Source organism: Pithys albifrons, chromosome 14 (genome assembly GCF_047495875.1).
Source record: "Pithys albifrons albifrons isolate INPA30051 chromosome 14, PitAlb_v1, whole genome shotgun sequence".
NCBI lineage: Eukaryota > Metazoa > Chordata > Aves > Passeriformes > Thamnophilidae > Pithys > Pithys albifrons.
The window spans coordinates 1,326,610-1,346,587 of record NC_092471.1 but is presented as its reverse complement, the minus strand read 5'-3'; the positions used below and the strand labels follow the sequence as shown (position 1 = coordinate 1,346,587).

The window sequence follows — 19,978 nt, the reverse complement described above, 5'->3', positions numbered from 1 at the left end:
AGGGTGGAGGGACTGAGGAATTATCTCCATCCCAGGGTACAGCCACAATCAGAGACAAAGTCCTGGGGATTATTGAGATGTGAACCCATAACAGAACCAGCACAACACTTCTCATTCCTTTATAAAATACACATAAAATGGTTAAGCCACAGAATCACAGAATGGTTTGGGTGGGAAGGGACATTAAGGATCATCCCAGTTCACCCCCTGCCATGGACAGGGACACCTTGCACTGTCCCAGGCTGCTCCAAACCCCATCCAACGTGGCCTTGGACACTTCCAGGGATGGAGCAGCCACAGCTTCTCTGGGCACCTGTGCCAGGGCCTGCCCACCCTCACAGGGAACAACTTCTTCCATATATCAAACCTAAATTTCTCCTCTTTCAGTTTGAACTCATAACTCCTTGTCCTATCACCAAAATTCCTGATAAGAACCCCTCTCCAGTTTCCTTGTCACCCCTTCAGATACTGGAAGGAGGTGGAGTGTCCATCCCTGGAGCTGCTCCAGGAATGACTGGCCATGGCACTCAGAGCTCTGCAATGGGGACAAGGTGGGCATCGGGCACAGGGTGGGCTCCATGGACTGGGAGGGCTTTGCCAAGGTGGGCATCGGGCACAGGGTGGGCTCCAGGGGCTGGGAGGGCTTTGCCAAGGTGGGCATGGGGCACAGGGTGGGCTCCATGGGCTGGGAGGGCCGTGCCAAGGTGGGCATCGGGCACAGGGTGGGCTCCATGGGCTGGGAGGGCTTTTCCAGCCTCAATGACTCTGTGATTCTGTAAATCCAACCCTTCAACCAACATCTCTATCCCTGTTTGACCAATAGTGAAGGTGCAAAGAGAAGCTCAAGTGTTACCTGAGACCTGAAGCGATGACGACCCTCCTGCTGCTCTGGGTGTGAGTTGTCCCAATGAGCAAGAGCAAAACCCTCCAAAATTCAGTTGTTTCCTTCACAGCTCCAGTGCAATGACATTTACTTCATTCTCATGGGTAGGAGATATGCAAAGCTTTCCAAATATTCTGCAGCATGGCCTTATTAATGCCAGACTATGGTGGAGTTGGGGAGAAGGGATGTCAGCTCCCAACACATGCCTAATCTAGAACATGTGCTTGGGGGAGGCTTGGAACCAACATGTTTCCAACATTTTCAGGAAATTTGGTCTATCCAGATGAAAGCTTCTTGGACCCTACTGAACTATCAGTCAGTGATACAAACACTGGAACAAGAGGAATTTTTTCCCTTTCCCTGAAACAGAAAGTGCTGCTTCACCAACTCCAGACAGAAAGGCAATGGGTCTTGAAGAGCAGCTTTGGCATTATTGCTCCAGAATATTCAGAAAATAGGATTAATTATAGATCTAGAACAATATTCCAGAAGTAAAACACGTCGTGTGCCACTCCAGATTTCTGGTGTGTCTTGTCAGAGGGGTGGGATGAGGAAGGGGAATCTTCTGCTAAGCGTAGAGGAAAGATGCTGGACACACTCACAAGGAGAACCCAGTCAGGGATGTGATGCCCTGGTACAAACCAGGAGAGATTTCAACAAATCTGAATAGAGAGAATGTGTTCTGTAGGAAAACAGGGAAAGAACTCCTTGTAGAAGGAGGGGAAGGATGAAACAGCACTTGGTGTGTTCCTGTGTCAGGCAGAGCCCAGGGCCATCCAGCTGCCCTTGGCCACCACTGCTGCTTCTCTCCTGCTTTCATTTCAGTCTTGTTTTAAACCTCTCCATGTGTGAATACAGGCACCCTCAGTGGTCTGTCTCTGGCTACATCTTGCACTGAGAAGCTCCACCACAGCCCCCCTACAGCTGTTCCCTCCCTGTCCTCCCACAGCAGCTCCAGGGGGATCCCAAGGGATCCCCTCCTGCTGCTGCCCCCGCCCTGCCCCGACACAGCCCAGGCACAGCTCCCTCTCAGCACCTTTGCCCAGTGCTGTCCCCCCTGGGGTACAACTGCTGAGCCCCCAGAGCTGCTCAGGGCCAGTCCCTGGCTGGCAGCTCTGATTGCACACCCTGCCCCACACCCAGAGCCAGTCTCCTCCAGCCTGGCAGATCAAGGAGAGCTTGCAGCTCATTTTGGACTCTTCTGGGGCACTCCCTTGGCTACATCCACTTCTTGAGGCAATTCTTCATCTCTTTGATGGACTTCTCCCATTCTCCAGGGGACGTGTCCTGCACTGGGGTCACTTCTGGGCTGCTTGGCCAGAGGGGGTGAGAGGAGCTTGTGCACCAACACCAAGGGCTGAGAATCCTTTCTCTTGTGGTGGGTTTGGTATGAGAGTGGCCTTGTGCTGCCTCCCTGCTCCTCTCCTCGCATTCCACCAAAGGACAAGCCTCCCTCCATGTGTCATCCAGATGAGCAGACGCTGCTGCAGGAGCTCCATGGATCAGTAGCTCCCTCCCCACTCCTCTGATCCCATCCAGCAGCCTCCAGTTCAAGCTCACTGGGCTGAAAACACAGCCCTGGATCCCCTGGAGCAACACAAGATGCCAGAGCCACAATCTCTCCTCTGAAACAGCTTCAGATGACACAAGATCTCAGTACAGAACAGGTTTTTTTGTTGTTGTTGAGAAAACTTTTTTTTCTTCTGCCATTCCTCAGAGATTTTTGCCTGCTTTGACAAAACCCAGGACTCTTCAGGGAATAACCTGGGCAGGCTCCTAAGGACAGTTAAAAGCAAAGACACAGAGATAATGCCAACAGCAACAGTAGGTTGGGATGTAGTTTATCCTGAATTTCAATCATAATCAAGGGGAAAAAAAATCTTGTTACTGGAGTTCAAGATGGTCAGAACTGAAGAGTGAACAAGACACAGACCTAAGGGACCATCAGTCATCAACCTACTCCAGGTAAAGGTGCTGCTGAGCAACCTCCCAGCAGGAAAGGACAGAAGGAGGATGAATCAATGTAGCTGCTCTCATGAATTCAGCAGGTTCTTCCACCTTAAAAAGGATAATGGGCCTGAAAGGTCATCAGGTGCTGTTGGAAAGGAGGTGCTGGAGCCCCTCCACAGAAACTTAAAAGCTTTTAGGCATGAGGAAAAACGTGGGAACAGGATTGTAGGAGAACCAGGCTGGAACAGCAACCATCCTATAGAGGTCTGTCACCTCTGCTGGTGTCACCTCTGTCACAGTGCTGGCCCTGTCTAGGGGGGAGGGATGGCTGCAGTCACCTCCCAGGGTCCCCTCCACAACCTCAGCTCTGCTTCTCCAACATCCAGAGCTCAGCTGAAACCCCCTCCTTGCTGCTTTCTCGAGTAAGGCAGAGGTGCCCTGACTCACTGCAATGGGAATTTCCATCACTTCACAGGCCACAACGAACAACCAGGTTAATTCATCTCCTCCACCCCATCCAGATCCACTCTGGGATTGGTGGCAAGGCACCAGGACAACCTGCTGGTACCAGGGAGGCTCTGAAAAAACATCTCCAGGCTCTGCTGAGTAGGTGCAAGGACACCACAGAGCAAATGTGGTCACGAGCAAAGACAAACCCCTGCTCCCAATTAACGACAGAGCCACTGTTGCTGGCAAACGAACATTGCTCTGCCTCCTCAGCCCCCCGAGCCAATCACACAGGAATCTCCACCCTTCCCAGCTCCCTCCCACATCATCAGGCCCAGCCAAGTTCCTGAGGTTCACACCAGAACCTGTGGCCTTCCTATTTCATTTTCCACACTCTCACTGGCTCTGGCAGGAGGAGCTGATGTGCCTTTTGTTTCCCTTCAGCCATTTGGGTTGGATTCCAAGCGCTGGGTCCGTAAGCAGAGCTGACAAACAACATCACTGGTTCTAATTCGAGTATCTCAAGGCTTTTTTTGGCTCTGGCTGGACTCACAAGGCTGATGTTCTGTACACCACTGCACCCTATTGCTTCCTTTATCAATGCCACAGATTGGAACCCAACAATTTAAAGCATAGTATTACAGCTGTGTTTTTATTCTGTTTGTTTTATTCGGTTGTTGCTTAACACAAAACACTCTGACATTTTTAATCACATCCCACTAAGATAAACAACTAACATATGTCATGAATTCCAGCAGAAATGATTCCCAAGTGGGGCTGCAGCAAGGTCTGAGCTCAGCCTACGAGAGGCTCTCCCAGATCGTCTGCTGGATGTCTGAAACGCCCTTCCCACCACGGATATCCATAAGGGATCAGGGCAGGTGGAAGGAAATCTCTTGGACTGTCTCGTCCCTGCAGAACTGGACATGTTTTTCTCCTTCCCATACGTAATTCTGTCTAATTGGATGGAAAACCTCTGCAGGCTGAGCAGCTGCCTGTGAACTGATGGTTTAATTACATGGAACAGCGTGGAATTCATATCCAAGGATCTGCCTGTGTGCATCCACACGTGCTTATATGTGGATAACTCTGAAAAGGGGGGTCACCAGTCTCCCCAGTAACAACGGGCCCTGCTGGACCAGCAGCTGGGGAAGGGCCAAGAGGGTCAGTTCAAGTTACAGCACAGCCCATGGCAGACCAAGGAGCCATCAGGACAGCTCTGCATCCCAGACCATGGCAGACCAAGGAGCCATCAGGACAGCTCTGCATCCCAGACCATGGCAGACCAAGGAGGCATCAGGACAACTCTGCATCCCAGACCATGGCAGACCAAGGAGCCATCAGGACAGCTCTGCATCCCAGACCATGGCAGACCAAGGAGCCATCAGGACAGCTCTGCATCCCAGACCATGACAGACCAAGAGCCATCAGGACAGCTCTGCATCCCAGACCAATGGGAGACCAAGAGCCATCAGGACAGCTCTGCATCCCAGACCATGACAGACCAAGAGCCATCAGGACAGCTCTGCATCCCAGACCAATGGGAGACCAAGAGCCATCAGGACAGCTCTGCATCCCAGACCATGGCAGACCAAGAGCCATCAGGACAGCTCTGCATCCCAGACCATGACAGACCAAGAGCCATCAGGACAGCTCTGCATCCCAGACCATGGCAGACCAAGAGCCATCAGGACAGCTCTGCATCCCAGACCATGACAGACCAAGAGCCATCAGGACAGCTCTGCATCCACCCCCAGGGACAGTCAGTGCAGGAGTCTGACAATGCCACCGAGGGGACACTGACCAGAGGATTCCTGCTCCTCTCCAGCCTCCTGAACATCCCCAGCAACTCCAACTCTTCCAGTGGGCTGGAACTCTTCCCCAACGCCTTATCCGAACCAGACGGGAGGTACCAGGGAAGGACAAACAGGCCCCAGAGCAGCTCCACGGATGGAACAAATCAGCAGCACCTCATCACAGCTTTATAAACATCCAAAGAATGAAGCAGGGCTTCTTTTGGAACAATCCAGATCCCAACTGGAAGGGCTGGAGGAGAAGGCGGGAGGCAAATGGAGGCATGGAGGGGTCAGAGCACACTGACCACTGTGAACCCCGAGGGCCAGGACAATTCCCCATCCCAGCCACTGCACAACTGGACTTGCATCTCTCCCAGCAAGTTAATTGCTGTTCATATTTAACATCCAGCTGGGACAGCAACAGGTCAGTGAGGAATTCTGGACCCCAGCAGTTGACAGAATCATGGCATCAGACTGATATGGGTGGGAAGGGACCTTAAAACTCATCCAGTCCCATTTCCTGCCATGGGCAGGGACACCTCCCACTATTCCAGGTTGCTCCAAGCCCTGTCCAACCTGGCCTTGGACACTCCCAGGGCAGCCACAGCTTGTCTGGGCAACTGTGCCAGTGCTGTCACAGAGCAGGAACCAGCACATGAACATCTCTCTGGGATTTAAGGTACAAAACCTTGCTCAGATCCCTGTTACCAAAAGCCTGGGAATAACATGTAGATAAGGATCAGTAAATAAACTGCAGTCTTAATTTTATCACAGTAATAACAAATACTGACAGAAATGTCCCAGGAAAGGGATGAAGATTGTCCCCAAAGAGTCAAACACCACCAGAATTCTCCCATTTAGGGGGAAATCACCGAGAAGTCCTGGGGAAGCTCAGTCAGAGCCAGCACTGATGGTGAGCCTTTCCTTCTGGGAGCGTGTCCTGCGCTCCAGTCTCCAGGAAATGCTCTGTATTTACTGCCTGCTCATCACCATGGTTGCAGAGCACAATGAGGCTCTCTGCCCTGCATCCATCTGCGTTTCTGGGAATGCTGCGGCTCTGGGAATTGCCCGGGGCCGGCACAAAGGCACCGATTGTTCTGCAGCCTCAGGGATGAACCTGCCCTTTGCACAGGAGAGGAAGCCGGCAGGAAAAGTGGCTATTGTGGTCTGGAGAGCAGAAAAAAAAGGGGGAAAAAAGTCCTAGTGCATGGTCAGCACTGCCAGGGTGGGGATGGGCATGGCTGGGACGTGGCACCTGCGGGATTGGGGCTGCCCAGCAGGAGCCAAGCACTCCCAGCCAGGCTGGCATCAGCCACCTGCTAAACCACCTGAAAAACATCCACAAACCACTCTAAGAGCCAGCCTGGCATCAACCACCTGTTAAACCATCCAAAAAAACATCCAAAACCCACCCTAAAACCACCGTAAAACCAGTCTCTGGCATCAGTCACCTGCCAAACCACCTGAAAAACATCCAAAGCCCACCCTAAAAAGCCAGGCTGGCATCAGTCACCTGCCAAACCGTCTTAAACCCACCCAAACCCCAGTCTAAAACCACCCTAAAACCAGGCTCTGGCATCAGCCACCTGCTAAGCCACCCTAAAACCACTCAAAACCCACCTTAAAACCAGACTAGAAGCCAGGCTGTTGCATCAGCCACCTGCTAAACCATGCAAAAAACATCCTAAGACCACCCTGAAAACACCCTAAATCCACCCTAAAACCACTGTAAGACCATCCTAAACTCACCCTAAAACCACCCTATGATCATCCTAAAATCACTCCAAAACCACCATACGAACCCCAAGAGGATGAAACTCTGGATGAAACGTGGCTGGGGCATCCCTTCCAAAGCCCAGGTAGAGGCAGGGCTGGGGAGGAGCTTCTCCTCCCTCAGAACTGAGTTCTCCTCTCAACCAAAGCCGTTTGCAGAGCTGAACCCTCGAGTTCTCCTCCAGGACTTTCCTCTGCAGGAAGAACTGCCAAAGTAGTAGGAACCAAATTGTTGTCAGCTTAAGGACAGCCATCTGCTCAGGCTCTTCCCAGCTGCCCTGCTCTGAATCAAAGCCTGGATAACAATCCCTGATGTTTCTCACCAAGCTCAGTATGAAAAAATCTAGGAAGGGAAAAAAAAAAAACCCAGAGAAACCAACAACCCCAAATCCAAAAAGCAAAAAAGCCAGAAAGCAGGAAAGCAGCCCGGCAGGGATCTAACTGGGAACAGAGATGAAAGTAGGAGAAAAAGAAACCATTTTATTTGTTTAAAACAATGTTTTTTAAAGAGTCCTACTGACATCTGCTTTGTAAATGCTCTGTCATTATTTATAACCTCAGGAGCACGGAATTGTCTCTGTAGTTCCAACCATGCTACTCCCAGATTTGGGCTTGGGTAGCAAAGAGCCAGCAGCATTTTTACTGGCACTCTGGGAATTGAGATCTAACATTTCATACCCAGTTTATTTAAAAGTGGACTAATTTAACATTCTTGATGGTTCCTTTTAGCACAACTGTTGCTAATTAGCAGCTCTGGAATGATTTGTTCATGTGGGAGCAACAGCAGCTCCACAGCAGCACAAAAACACCAGGGCAGGAGGGAAGGAGGGGAGAGGGAAAACCAAAAAGAGGCATTGGAGAGGGTCAGGTTTGAGGGAACTAAAGGAAATGAAGCAACAGGTGGAGTTGGTAACACAGAGGAGAAAAATCACAGTAAAAATAGAGGGTAAAAGGGACAACCCCTGAGAATTAGGAAAAACTGGAGGTGGCTTTTAAAGCTGGGCAAAGATTGGGTCTGGTGGCACAGACAGGGAAGGGGCTTAAAGATGATGATGCCAGGACTGGGACAGGCACCAGCCCCCAGTAATGCCACAGGGTGTCCCAAGGCTGGACAGACAGAGGGACAGGCCAGGCTGGCACCTCAGCCAGGACACAACCCTGCCTGCTCCAACTGGCCCCAGGGCACTGTGTGTGGGGACACACAAACAGAAATGGAGCAAACCCACCATCAAACACGTCAGGCAGGTCAGAGGGCTGAACCCCTCAGAGGGGCAGCCCCTGGAATGCCAGAGCCACACTGGATCCAACAGGATCCAACCCATGGCTTTGACCCTCACACACAATTTTTCTTGGGTTTCTTTTAACAGAGAGGCACCAAAGCAGCTTTGCTGCTCGTGGTCCCCCATGTCCCACCCTGTGCTCTGGGCACAGCCAGGGCCATCCCCCTCCCCTGGCTGCACAGAACCAGCTCTGCCCTGTCCCAAGCCCTCCTTTATTTCACAGCAAAAGACCTGAAAGCAACTTCTCCTAAAGAAAAAGCTTCTAGGAGAGAAACCAGGTTACTCCTGATGTTCATAAATCATCAAAGCCAGCCTGTTGTGGGCACCAAGATGAGCAGGACTGGGAGAGCCATGAAGGGGATGGAACAGCCTCCCTCCAAACGCCTTCCACACGGGGAGCACTTCGGTCTCTCACTGCATGTGTGGAAGGACTTGAAAGTTCATCAAATTAATTCCAGACAAATATTAGCGAGGCCTCAAGTGGAAAGCACATCCCCTGCCTTCTGGGAATTTATAGTTCATCCACTTTTATCTTTGGGAGGCTCTTTGGAGATCAAAGATTTGACCAACTTTCCCTTTGCAAAACTCACAAAGAAAACGGTGTAATCGTGGCTGTGACATGACTGTATTTATTAGAGCAATGATTCATTGATTCACTGCCCTGCTCCAGCCCCCAGATTCCTTCACACAGGTCGAAACAAACAGCACCAGCTCCCCAAGGACAGGCTCTGTTTGTGCACTGATTTCACGGTTGTTACAAGGTCAGTCCCTGCCCTGGCAGCTCTCCCTTGTTAATGCAGCTCTGCCCAATAAAACCAGCATGGCCAAACACGAGGCATCCTCAGGGCATCCCCATCCTTGCCAAAGCCACCAGGAACATGACCTGTCCCTCTGGCACCTTTCCCACCTCCATCAGCTTTGGGGTCAAGATCCCTAATTTACAAAAGGACCCAGCAGAGACTCACAGGATCACTGAGGTTGGAAAAGCCTTCCCTGCCCACCTTGTCCCCCAGCCCAGAGCCCTGAGTGCCACTGCCAGTCCTGCCTTGGGCACCTCCAGGGGTGGGCACTTCAAACCTTCCTGGGCAGCCCCTTCCAATGTTTAAGGACCCTTTTCATGAAAAATCCCCTGCCCTGCCCTGTCCCAGCCTGAGGCTGTGCCCTCTGCCCCTGTCCCTGTGCCCTGGGGCACAGCCCGACCCGCCCTGGCTCCCCCCTCCTGGCAGGGATTGCAGAGCCAGAAGGTGCCCCCTGAGCCTCCTTTTCTCCAGGCTGAGCCCCCCCAGCTCCCTCAGCCCCTCCTGCTGCTCCAGCCCCTTCCCCACTCCATTCCCTTCCCTGCACTGGGTGAGCTCTGCACTTCTGGAGTGACTCAACTCGGAGCATCCAGGGAGTTTAAAGGAGCTCTGGGGAAGGAATGCCAGTCCTGGATGAGGAGCAGGACCCTCGCTAGACACCAACTTTCAGCATCTCCCCCTCCCCTGCAGCGTTTCTGCACATCTGGCAGTGCAAAGGCAGCCTGAGGGACGAGGCTGATCCTCCCAACATCTGCCCAGCCCTCCATCAACACCCCTCAACAGCCAGGGGGAACCTGCTCCCGACCCCAGGACTGCTGGAGACACTGGGGTGGATTTCAGGGAGCTGGTGGAAAAGAACTCAGATCCTGCCTGAGCCATCTGAGCACCAGAGCAACAGCAGCTCCAGAGGTGATGGAGCACACGGAGCTGGAATCACTCAGGCAGTCTGTGCCAAATGCATCATCCCTGTCAGCATCCTGGGGAACAGGAATCCAGGGAGCTTCCCCAAGCTCTTTCTTGGAGCAGAGCCACAGGGAAATGCTTTTCCACTGTGAAATTGTGAAGGTTTCAGGGGAGATGGGAAACTCATGGAGCTGGACAGAAAAACTGATGCCAGCCAAGGGGTTTGTAACAGAGCCAGGACTCGGGCTCAGCAGGCACCCAGCCCTGCACAGGGCACTGCCCCACAGTGCCTGCCCACTGCCCCTGGCACCCCGTGCCACCCCTGCCATCCAGGCCTCTCTCCTCTCCATAGCAAAGGGCACCTGTGCTTTCCTGCAGGTGGGAAGCTTGGGAGCTCTTCCAGGAGGAAATGCTCATGTCTCAGAGTCGTGACAACCACAGAAAGACAGGACTGAAAATTAAATTCCTCATGCTGAAATCAGGTACTTTTCCACTCTTCTAATCCAACTCTGTAAAACTCTGAGTTCCCTTTACACAGGCTTTGACCCCACCTGAGACTGCACAGCACTGCAAAAGCCCCTTGGAGCAGTTACATTTCGTGATCCAGATGTTCCCAGCTGTTGGTTGGATTATGAATAGCTCCTTGATGATTTTAAGCAGAGACAGGTGTGCAGAACAACAAATAAAGGCATAAAAGGACAAATTACAGCCTTAAAGAGCACAGAGCTCACTGTCAGAGGAGTCAAGGATGGAATTCCTAAGCAGAGCTAATTCACACCCAATCACCTGACCTACAGCTGCAGAAATCAGAGCTCCTGGAATTCCTCATCTGGAAGGGAACCAAAAGCAGAGAAGCTGAGCAGGACTCACCGTCGGGCCCTTCGCTGCCTTTGCTCCGTTTGTTTCGGCGCACGCGTCTCCCTTCCTCTCCCACCTGCAGCTTCTCCTCGGGGTGGAAGAAGTTCAGCAAGGCCAGCTGCAAGAGGAAGGACAAGATAAGCATCTTCAGCCAAGGATTGGAGCCTGAACACCAAATCCCTTCCATGAGGGAGAGAGCAGGAGAGCCCAGGGAGATGCTCAGGGATGTTCAGCTGCTCCCAAGGAGCTGAGTCCCCTTGGAAGTGCCCTAAAACTTGGGAAAACTCACCTGAGGGGTTTCAGCAGGGAGAGTCCTTCCCCCAGCAATGGAGATCTATAGCTGGAAATCATCAAACACCCCAAAGGCCTACACAACCATTTCTAATTATCCTCTGTAACATTTGCTCAATCCTGGAGCTCTTTCCCCAGCACTACTCACTGCCAGTAAGTTTTCCTCTTTCAAGCTCTCTTCTGCAAGTCTTATTAGCTACTGAGCTTCAAAGGCCTTCAGGGACCTTTAAATCCAACCAATATACCACATAAATTAACACTTCAAACCCAGAGCAATGACATTTATAACACAAGCTTTGCCAAGAGGCCAAAATTTTATGCAGTGACCTCCTATTCAGGAAAAACTTGCTGCTGCCTTCAAAACTCTGGAACAGTTTTAAATCAACATCCTGACCCAGAAATTGGAATTTGGGCTAAGAAACCAGTCTCCAAACTACCCCTGGGCACGGCAGCTCATCACCAGTGGTGTTTCCCCCAGCTATTCCCACTTCATAAATTTAGGAATTCAAAGATTTATTAGAGACCAAACACCTTCTGTGTGTTCCTGGATCCACCAGCAGGAACTGCCCTGACCAGGATGAGGTTTTTGGTGCACAGAAACCCCAGCACAGCTAAGCCATAAATACACAGAGAACCCAAACACAGCCCAAGACAAGAACCAAGAGGCTTCCCAAAGCAGCCCCAAAGGTTATCAGGCACGTTATTGTTCTGAGAACAAAACCTGTGGCATCAGAAGCATCTTTGAAAGAGCAGAGAAGAATAAACACCTCCAGTGAATGGCTGGCTAAGCCCACAGAAGTCCCTGTCAGCAGCAAGAATTGCTAAAGGCCACTTTGTTCTGAGCCCCCGGGCTCTCACTCCCCTCTCCAGGCCATTCCCGAGTTATTTCCCCCTGCACACACCTCCTCCCAACCTCAGAGCATCCCATCCTGCTCCACTCACAGGTCACACCTGCATCTTGCTTTCCCCCCACACGCCCCAGTGCAGCCCCAGCGAGGGGATGTGGCTGGAAACACTCTGGGTTCCCACAGAGAACCCCCCAAAGTGTTTCTCACCCTCCCAGGGTGCTGCTGCCTCACTCTGGCCATGTGCAGGTAGGTCTGCCCTGCCTGCAGAAGTCCTGGATTTGTGTCACTGCAGTGATGTGGTGGCAGAAAGGACCCGGAATGCTGCGGGATGAGGTGGGATCAGCTCCCCAGAGCCTCTCCACGTGCACCACTGGACTTTTAGACATCCCCAAAAAGCACCAATGAGTCAAACTCACCTACCTGAGCAGGGACAGTCACAGGGCTGGATGGAGAACTGAAGGCTTAGTTTACAACAAGGAGTGAACAGTGACAACAAGGAATAAACACCTTCCTAAACCTCCCCATCCCACGGGGCACAGGGGCAGGAGGCTCCTCTGAGCAACACCAGCCCACCTTGCCAAAGCTCCCCATCCCACTGTGCTGCCCCTGGCACGGGGCACAGGGGCAGGAGGCTCCTCTGAGCAACACCAGCCCACCTTGCCAAAGCTCCCCATCCCACTGTGCTGCCCCTGGCACGGGGCACAGGGGCAGGAGGCTCCTGTCAGCACCACCAGCACCCTCTCCCTGGCACAGCAGAGCAGGGCAGGGGAGGAGCAAAAAGTGAATTTTCTTTAAACCACTTATTTAACTCAGGTTGAAACATTGCAGAACTAATCAAAGTTCCAGTTCAGGTTGCAACATCAATGAAATGCTGTTGGGATCCCTGACTGGAGCATCACCAAACACAACGAAATAGAGGCACTGAGGATGGTGGAGCACCAGCCCGTGGGGATGTGCAGCTTCCTGCCCCAGACCCTGAGGATGTGGCCAAGTTTCACACCAGCTGCTCCCAGTGCCACCTCCAAACCTGGCATTGCTCATCCTGAGAGGACTGTGCAGTGGCACAGCCCCAGTGGTGGCAAAGCAAACAGGCTCTTCCTCCAGGCTGAACAAGCCCAGTCGCTGCTCTGCCCTCACTCAGGCTTTACTCTGGTGTCACTTGTCACTCAGAAAAACACCCAATATTGGCTACAAGTGATCTGCACATTAAACTGGGTGTTTCTAATAAGCCTGAGTCAGAAAGGGAACTGACAGTGAGGGTGAGTGACTGAAACACACCTCTTTACTTACAAAATAAAACACTAAATCCAGCATTTCTTATTGGGACATGGTGACCACACCAACTTCTGCTTTGAGACAACTCCCACAAAACCACCTTTTCCTGAAGAAGTGACTCCACACTCAGCCTGGGAATGGGCACAACTGGTGTGAGCAGAGGGAGGGTCTGTCCTAGGGAATGATTCCACAGGGCTTCAAATTATGCAAATAATGGCATTTAACCCTCAGGGAGGGGCTCAGAGGTCTGGGCAGGCAGGGAGGGAGCTCAGGGGATCAGGGGCAGGGCAGAGGGTGAGGAGCCTCTTGCAGCCCCCCCAGCTCAGACAGAGCCCCTGCAGGGGTGAAGGTCAGGGCTCCCCCGGGGGGCTCAAGGGCTCCCTTGTGGGGGGCTGCAGAGGGAGGGGGCACTGGGGCTGCTGGCACAGCCATGAATGCCTGGCTGTGTCTGGCTGGCACCACTCAGAAGGGCAGCACTGCCTCTTCCATTCACCACCCCTGAGACAGCAATAACACACTGGGAAGAAACTGGGCAGGCCCTGGCACAGGTGCCCAGGGAAGCTGTGGCTGCCCCAGCCCTGGGAGTGTCCCAGGCCAGGCTGGACAGGGCTTGGAGCAGCCTGGGCTGGTGGGAGGTGTCCCTGCCCATGGCAGGGGTGGCACTGGGTGGCATTTAAAGTCCCTTCCCAGGCAAACCTCTGCATCACCCTGCAGCTCATGGCCTGTGGCACCATCCCTTCTGGGGAGGACCAAAAGGAATTATTACCCAGTCCCTGATTTCACTGAAACTCCTCATCCTCACAGCCATGGAGAAGTGACTCTCTCAGCCTCACACACTCCTGAGGACCCCAGCACACACAGCTGCTCCTCTGGGAGCAGGAATTGCCCTGCAGGGCTCCACCACAGAGACAGAAAAGCCTCAACAATCCTCCTGTCCCTCCTCTCCCAACCTAAAGCCTCGAATTACCCTCAGTTTCAGAAACAGCATTAATTTTAGAAACACCATGTAAAGTCATTACAGCTCAGTCATTTTAATCAGGAGAATCACTATAGGATGCAGAAAGGTCAAAAAGCCAAGAGAGGAAAACTCCCAGGGGAAGGCAGACCTCAAAATAACCTGGGAAACAATAGCAGGGGCAGGTCCTGCCCAGGGAATCGCTCCTACCTTGGCTTCCCTCAGCAAAATAAAGCAAAACAAAGGCACACACACACAGAGCTCGTTCTCCCTGCAGAGCCAGCACTGGGAACAGGGGCCAAAGCTGCTCTGGGATGGGTGTCCAGGCAGCACTGGGGGAAATCCCAAAGTACTGGGGCCTGTAGTCACTCAGAAACTCCTCTGGTTTGTAAGGATGGACATGGCACACCCTACACAAGGAAAAATAAAGTAATGGAGGGGGTTTATAAAGATATATGTGGGTTTATATATATGGCTTTTTAAGTTTCCATAAAACAGGAAGCTTTCTTCAGGCTGGGAACCCCAAATGTACCCAGAGTTATGGCTGGACACACAAGCCACGTGCAATAAGGAAACCAAAGCCTGGGGGCTGCAGTAACCACTAAAGTGGCATCTTTTAGTGCATCATCCTGTAAATTAACCACATCCCTCAGAAACACCTCACAGGAATGAAGCACAGAGTCCCAGGATGGTTTGGGTTGGGAGGGACCTTGATGGCCACCCAGTGCCACCCCTGTCATGGACAGGGACACCTCCCACCAGCCCAGGGTGCTCCAAGCCCTGTCCAGCCTGGCCTTGGACACTCCCAGGGATGGAGCAGCCACAGCTGCTCTGCCCAACCTGTGCCAGGGCCTGCCCACCCTCCCAGGGCACAATTCCTTCCCAACATCCCATCTAACCCTGCCCCCTTAACTCAGAGCCATTCCTCCTTGTCCTATCACTGCAAGGCCTTGTCTAAAGTCCCTTGAAGAGCCACAAAACACCAAGAAAATGGATTTCCAACAGTCAACCAGCTTGAAAATAAGAAAAATGGAAAAATATAACCCAACCTGTGCAACAATGTACAAAAGGTGGATTTTTCCTTAGGCAAAGCCAAGTTGGTAGGAAGAACAAGTGTCTTCCCCCTGCAGGTGCACAAGCCCTTGTTGGTGACAAGTGTGTTCCTTCAGAGCATCTTTATCACTAACAACACCCACAAGGATCCTCTGCATCCAGTGGCTTTCAATTCCTCCTGAGAAAACAAGCCCAGCCAGCTTTAGATCTCATCAAGAAACCCACACTCTGCTACAGCTCAATGTCTTAAAGCACCCAAGAAAACAAAGCATGAAATCATCCCCTTGCACGATTGTTTGGGGTATTGTTAAAGTCAAATTCCCTCTTCGTTTGCAGTTTGGAGCTCGTTGCTGCGAGGAGCCTGACAGCCAGCCCAGGCTCTGCTGCTGCATTCTTTGCAAGCACTGCTGTTGTTTTTGTGGCCCTCTGAAGTGCAGCCATCAGAGGTTGTGGTTCAGAGTAGCAGCTACTTGAATATCAGCCCCATTGTCCTCCAGAAATTCGCCTCTGGTAACACGTGGTGCAAAAAAAAATAATCAAGGAGATAATTTATTTTCAAGCAGACTAGAAAGAAGCTTGGGGAGTAGCTTTGCTTTTATGAAAAGAAACCCCATTCAACATATTCTAAGTCTTGCTTTTGTCATCATTCCTTGCTCCTCATAAAAATGCAAGGAGTGAAAGAGTAAACAATTCCCATTTCAACATGGCAAAACTTTTGACACCATGTCTTGTCTGCAGGACAAGCCACAGCCCCGAGTGCAGAGCTTGTGGAAGGGGATAAATACCACGGATTACACACTCTCCACTCCCCCAGAGCTGGTGCTCCCAGCCTGGCTGACCCTCCCCAGGGTCTGGAGCAGGTTACACACCCCCACCAACCCCTGCACCAGCTTTTTGCCCTGTGAAGCTCAGATGTGATCCCTGACACCCAGAACTCCTCTGTTCCCTTTTGCTCCTTGTCTCCCATCTCCCCTCCCAACACCAGCCCCAGCCCTGCTCTGCCCCTGTTCCCCCTGATGGCCCAGGGGCACAGACCACCAGCCTGCAGGGGATGTGACCCCCAGCACAGCCCCAACATGTGCACAGGAGGATCCTCTCTGGGGCTTTCACACCCAATGGGGATCTTCAGAAGCTTTTTCCACCCAAAGCTATTCCACAATCTAGAGAACAGAAGCACCAGTGGTGCTGAGGAGCTCACCCAGGTGGGAAAAGGAACTGAGCACCAGGCAGGAACTGTAACAGCAGAGCCACCTCTGCCCCAATATTCACGAGGAACTTCACCCCAAGTGACAACCAAGAGCCAGGAGAGTATTTGACCACTAGAAAACAGGAATGGCCTTGGTAGATGGTTCATCTCCTCGTACATGGAGGTGGAGCAGGAATGCCCCAGACCAGGGGCACAGCATCAGCTCCTGCCAGCAGGCAGGAACTCCCACCCTGGCACACCCACAGTCCTTACCACAACACCAGCACTCCTAAGAAGGGGGTGTGAGGTGCTCTCAGCCTGCTGAGCAGCTCTGCCCTTGGGCTGAAGAGGCTCTGCACAAGGACTGTGCAATCCCTGCTTGGAGAAGGCCAGGTCTTCCAGGGACTGTGCTGACAACCACTGGAGAACAATGGGAGAGAAGGCAGCCCATTTTCCCAAGCTTTGACTGGGATTTTAACTTCATTCCCCAGGAAAGCCACTGGATTTGCAGCACAGAACACCCAACCCCATTGCCAGCTCTCAGTCCAAGCCTCATTCCACAGTGATGGACACAGGGAATTCACTGCCATTGGAGAGGGCAACACACCTTGGACACTTCCCTTCAGAACCAACTCCTTTCCTAAACCTTTCCTGTCCCTTCCTCCTTCTCAGGGGTCACAGAGCTCTAAGTAGATCCACACCAGTAGTTCTCACCTCATGTTCTGCAACTCCAGCTCCAAAAAAGAATTTCCATTTCCTCTAATCTAAACCTTCCCCATCTAAAACTTGGATTATTTCAATAAGCAACATCCCAAATATTTGTATTTCCACCACTGATTCAGCTGAACACACCACTGGCTTTTCACTTCCTGCTGCCTCAGGGAGCCTGGAGCACAGGGATGTCCCCTCTGCCAGGGCAGGAGCAGCAGGCAGGTGGATTTGCCCTTCTTGGGAGAAGGGAAGGGTGCAGCTCTGGAGAAGGAAGGTTCTGGCACTCCTTCAGCACAGGGAGAATAACTTATGGAATCCTGAGAAAACAATTGCTGTCAAAACTCTCCACAGAAAATCTGTTTCAGTGTAAAATGGAACCAGGTGCACAGTCCAAGGGCGGGTTCCACACACACAACCAGCATCACCTGGGTGACTGTGACTTGGTTTAGGAGGCCATTTGTCCAAGCCCTTGTCTGCAGACCCCTTTCCCTGGAGCTGCCCCGAGCTGGTGCTCCCACAGGGACCGTGGCTGGAGCCAGGATGGGATGGACACGACCCCAGCAGTGCGGCCGCTCCAGCCACGGCAGAGCCTCCCACTCCTTCCACCTGTTGGCTCCGAAGGGAAAGCTGAAACACAACCCAGATGTGAGGAGAGCGAGGTCAGAGCTGAGTTTAACACCCTGTGTGAAGACACCTGCAGTAAATATTTTACTGGTAGCAGAGTAAGAGGTTCCTGCTGCAGCTCCGGGTCCTGCACGGCAGAGCTGCGGGAACAGCCCCTCGCTGGGAACACTGAAAGGATCAATGTCAGTGCAAGGTAAGGAACTTAAATCAGTTCCTTTTGCCTCCCAAGGAAACCGAATTTAGCTGTGAACCAGTGCCAGGCAGGATCTGCTGTCTATTAGCAGGAATTCACAGTTTTTCACATTTTAATTAGCCCTCGTGGTCCTTCTCAGGCCCCTTTGCAGCCAGCTGGGCTGTGTCCCCCCCCACATGGAGCCACAGTCTCTCCTCCTGCAAACCAACAGCAATTCTTTCCTTATTTTAGCAGTTATATTACCAAAATATGGCACTTTTATAAAGCACAGCACACACTTGCTTTGGGAAAATCCAACCTTCAGCCACTCAATGCCAAACATACTTTTCCCTTCTGCTTTCTCCACCTGCACCTTTGCTCTTGCTTTCCATGACCTGCATCTTCTCCAGCACACCCAGGCCAGCACGAGGCCATCAGCACCATCCTTCCCAAGGCCACATTCCCTAAAAGAACTTCCCCCAGTCAGGGGCTGCTCCAGCAAAGAGCTTGAGGGCTCTTGGGCCATTCTTCAGTTCTCTGGGATTTATCCTTTTATCTACACTCCACACAAACCCATTGCTGGAGGTGGGACCAGTGGCAGGAAAGAACTGGTTTGGATTCACTCCCTGAGATGATCCCTATGGGAGAAAGCTACAGGACAGAGTCTGTCACACGCTGGAACTGATGAACTCCACCCTGCCCTTGCTGTCAGGGCACTCAAACCCTTTTTGTGGGAAATCTTCAAAAATGTTCATAATTTTGAAACCTTTTTGCTGTTCAGATAAATGGGGTGTCCAAGGTTGGAGCAGCCTTGGAGCACCCTGGGCTAGTGGAAGGTGGCCCTGCCCATGGCCAGAGGGTGGAACTGGATGAGCTTTAAGGTCCTGTGCAACCCAAACCACCCTGAGATTCCACAATTCCATGGAAAGGTTTTACCAACATTTTTCCTTGCTCCATAACAAACCCAAGGCTTCCTCTCCAAATGTTTTTTTCCTTTCAGCACAAGGGCTTTAAAATCCTGTTTTCTCAATCTGGATGTTAAATTTGGCCTTCAGCTATGATTAATTTTTATGACATTTTACTGGAAGGAGAAAGACGGAAGGGGAGGAAACAGGAGGAGGGAACTGAGTAGCCAAATCAGACTCCACTGCCATTAAAATGAAAACAAGTCTGGTGTTCATGTAACATCCATGAAATAACCCATCCATGGAATCCTACATCCAGTACAATAAACAGCCCACCAAGCAATGGGAAATAACCAAATTATGACCTGCCCATCCACCTGGAGGGTGAAGATTTTCGCAGTGATTCCCATTCCTGCCGGAGCTCCTGGAGCTGTGCTGGGAGACGGCGCCTGCCCAGCTAATTCTGTACCATTAATCTGCTCAAATAAATTATGCTTTGTTGCCTAATTAATCAGATCCACTGCAATTAACATCAAGGAGCCCGTGATCTCATGCAGAGGGGATCAGCAGCTCTGCAAGTGCCTGTTGTGCCGCAGGGCAGGGCTGGGTGTGGTGTCCTGGTGTGCCAGGGATGGCCCTTCCATGCGGGCACTGCCCAGCTCCAGCTGCCACAGTGGCAGCACGGGGGGCACAGCAGGGCCAGGGGGGCAGGAGGGGATGTCCCTTGGAGCCCTGGGGCTGGGCAGCACCCAGGGGCTGCTCCCCACGTGGCACTGGCCAAGCTGCTCTGGGGAAATGCAGTGCCTGCCAAAAACTGGAATGATGGAGTCATGGAATGGGTTGTGTCAGAAGGAACCTAAAGATCATCCCATTCCAACTCCCTGCCATGGGCAGGGACACCTCCCACCAGCCTAGGTTGCTCCAAGCCCTGTCCAACCTGGCCTTGGACACTCCCAGGGACGGGGCAGCCACAGCTGCTCTGGGCACTCTGTGCCAGTGTTTTACCATCTCATTGCAAAAATAACCCAAATTGTGCTGCTGTTCAGTCCCCTCTTGGCTTGGCTTACCCTGGAAATCCTCTGGATTCAGGAGCAGCTCCCACAGCCCTGGCACCCCCAACATGGGGGAAACAACACCCATGGCACATCATGTACAGATCCTTCTGGAAGCCAAGCCTGTGGCAGCCTGGCCCCTCTGCCAGCTGTGCCACCTCCTCGCCCCCTGAACGTGCTCTGGGTTATCTGGGCAGTGAGACAGCAGAGGATGCCCAG

The 19,978-nt window shown here is 52.2% G+C and overlaps 1 protein-coding gene across 4 annotated transcripts in view; it reads right to left on the bottom strand.

Moving 5' to 3' along the window:
• The window catches only part of EDA (ectodysplasin A), a 66,393-nt gene that overhangs the window by 14,354 nt on the left and 32,061 nt on the right, over positions 1 to 19,978 (bottom strand). For all 4 annotated transcript variants that reach the window (XM_071569648.1, XM_071569649.1, XM_071569650.1 and 1 more), the window contains exon 2: positions 10,700 to 10,805. In XM_071569648.1, coding sequence (XP_071425749.1) covers positions 10,700 to 10,805 — 106 coding nt within the window. The remainder of the gene's footprint in view (positions 1 to 10,699; positions 10,806 to 19,978) is intronic.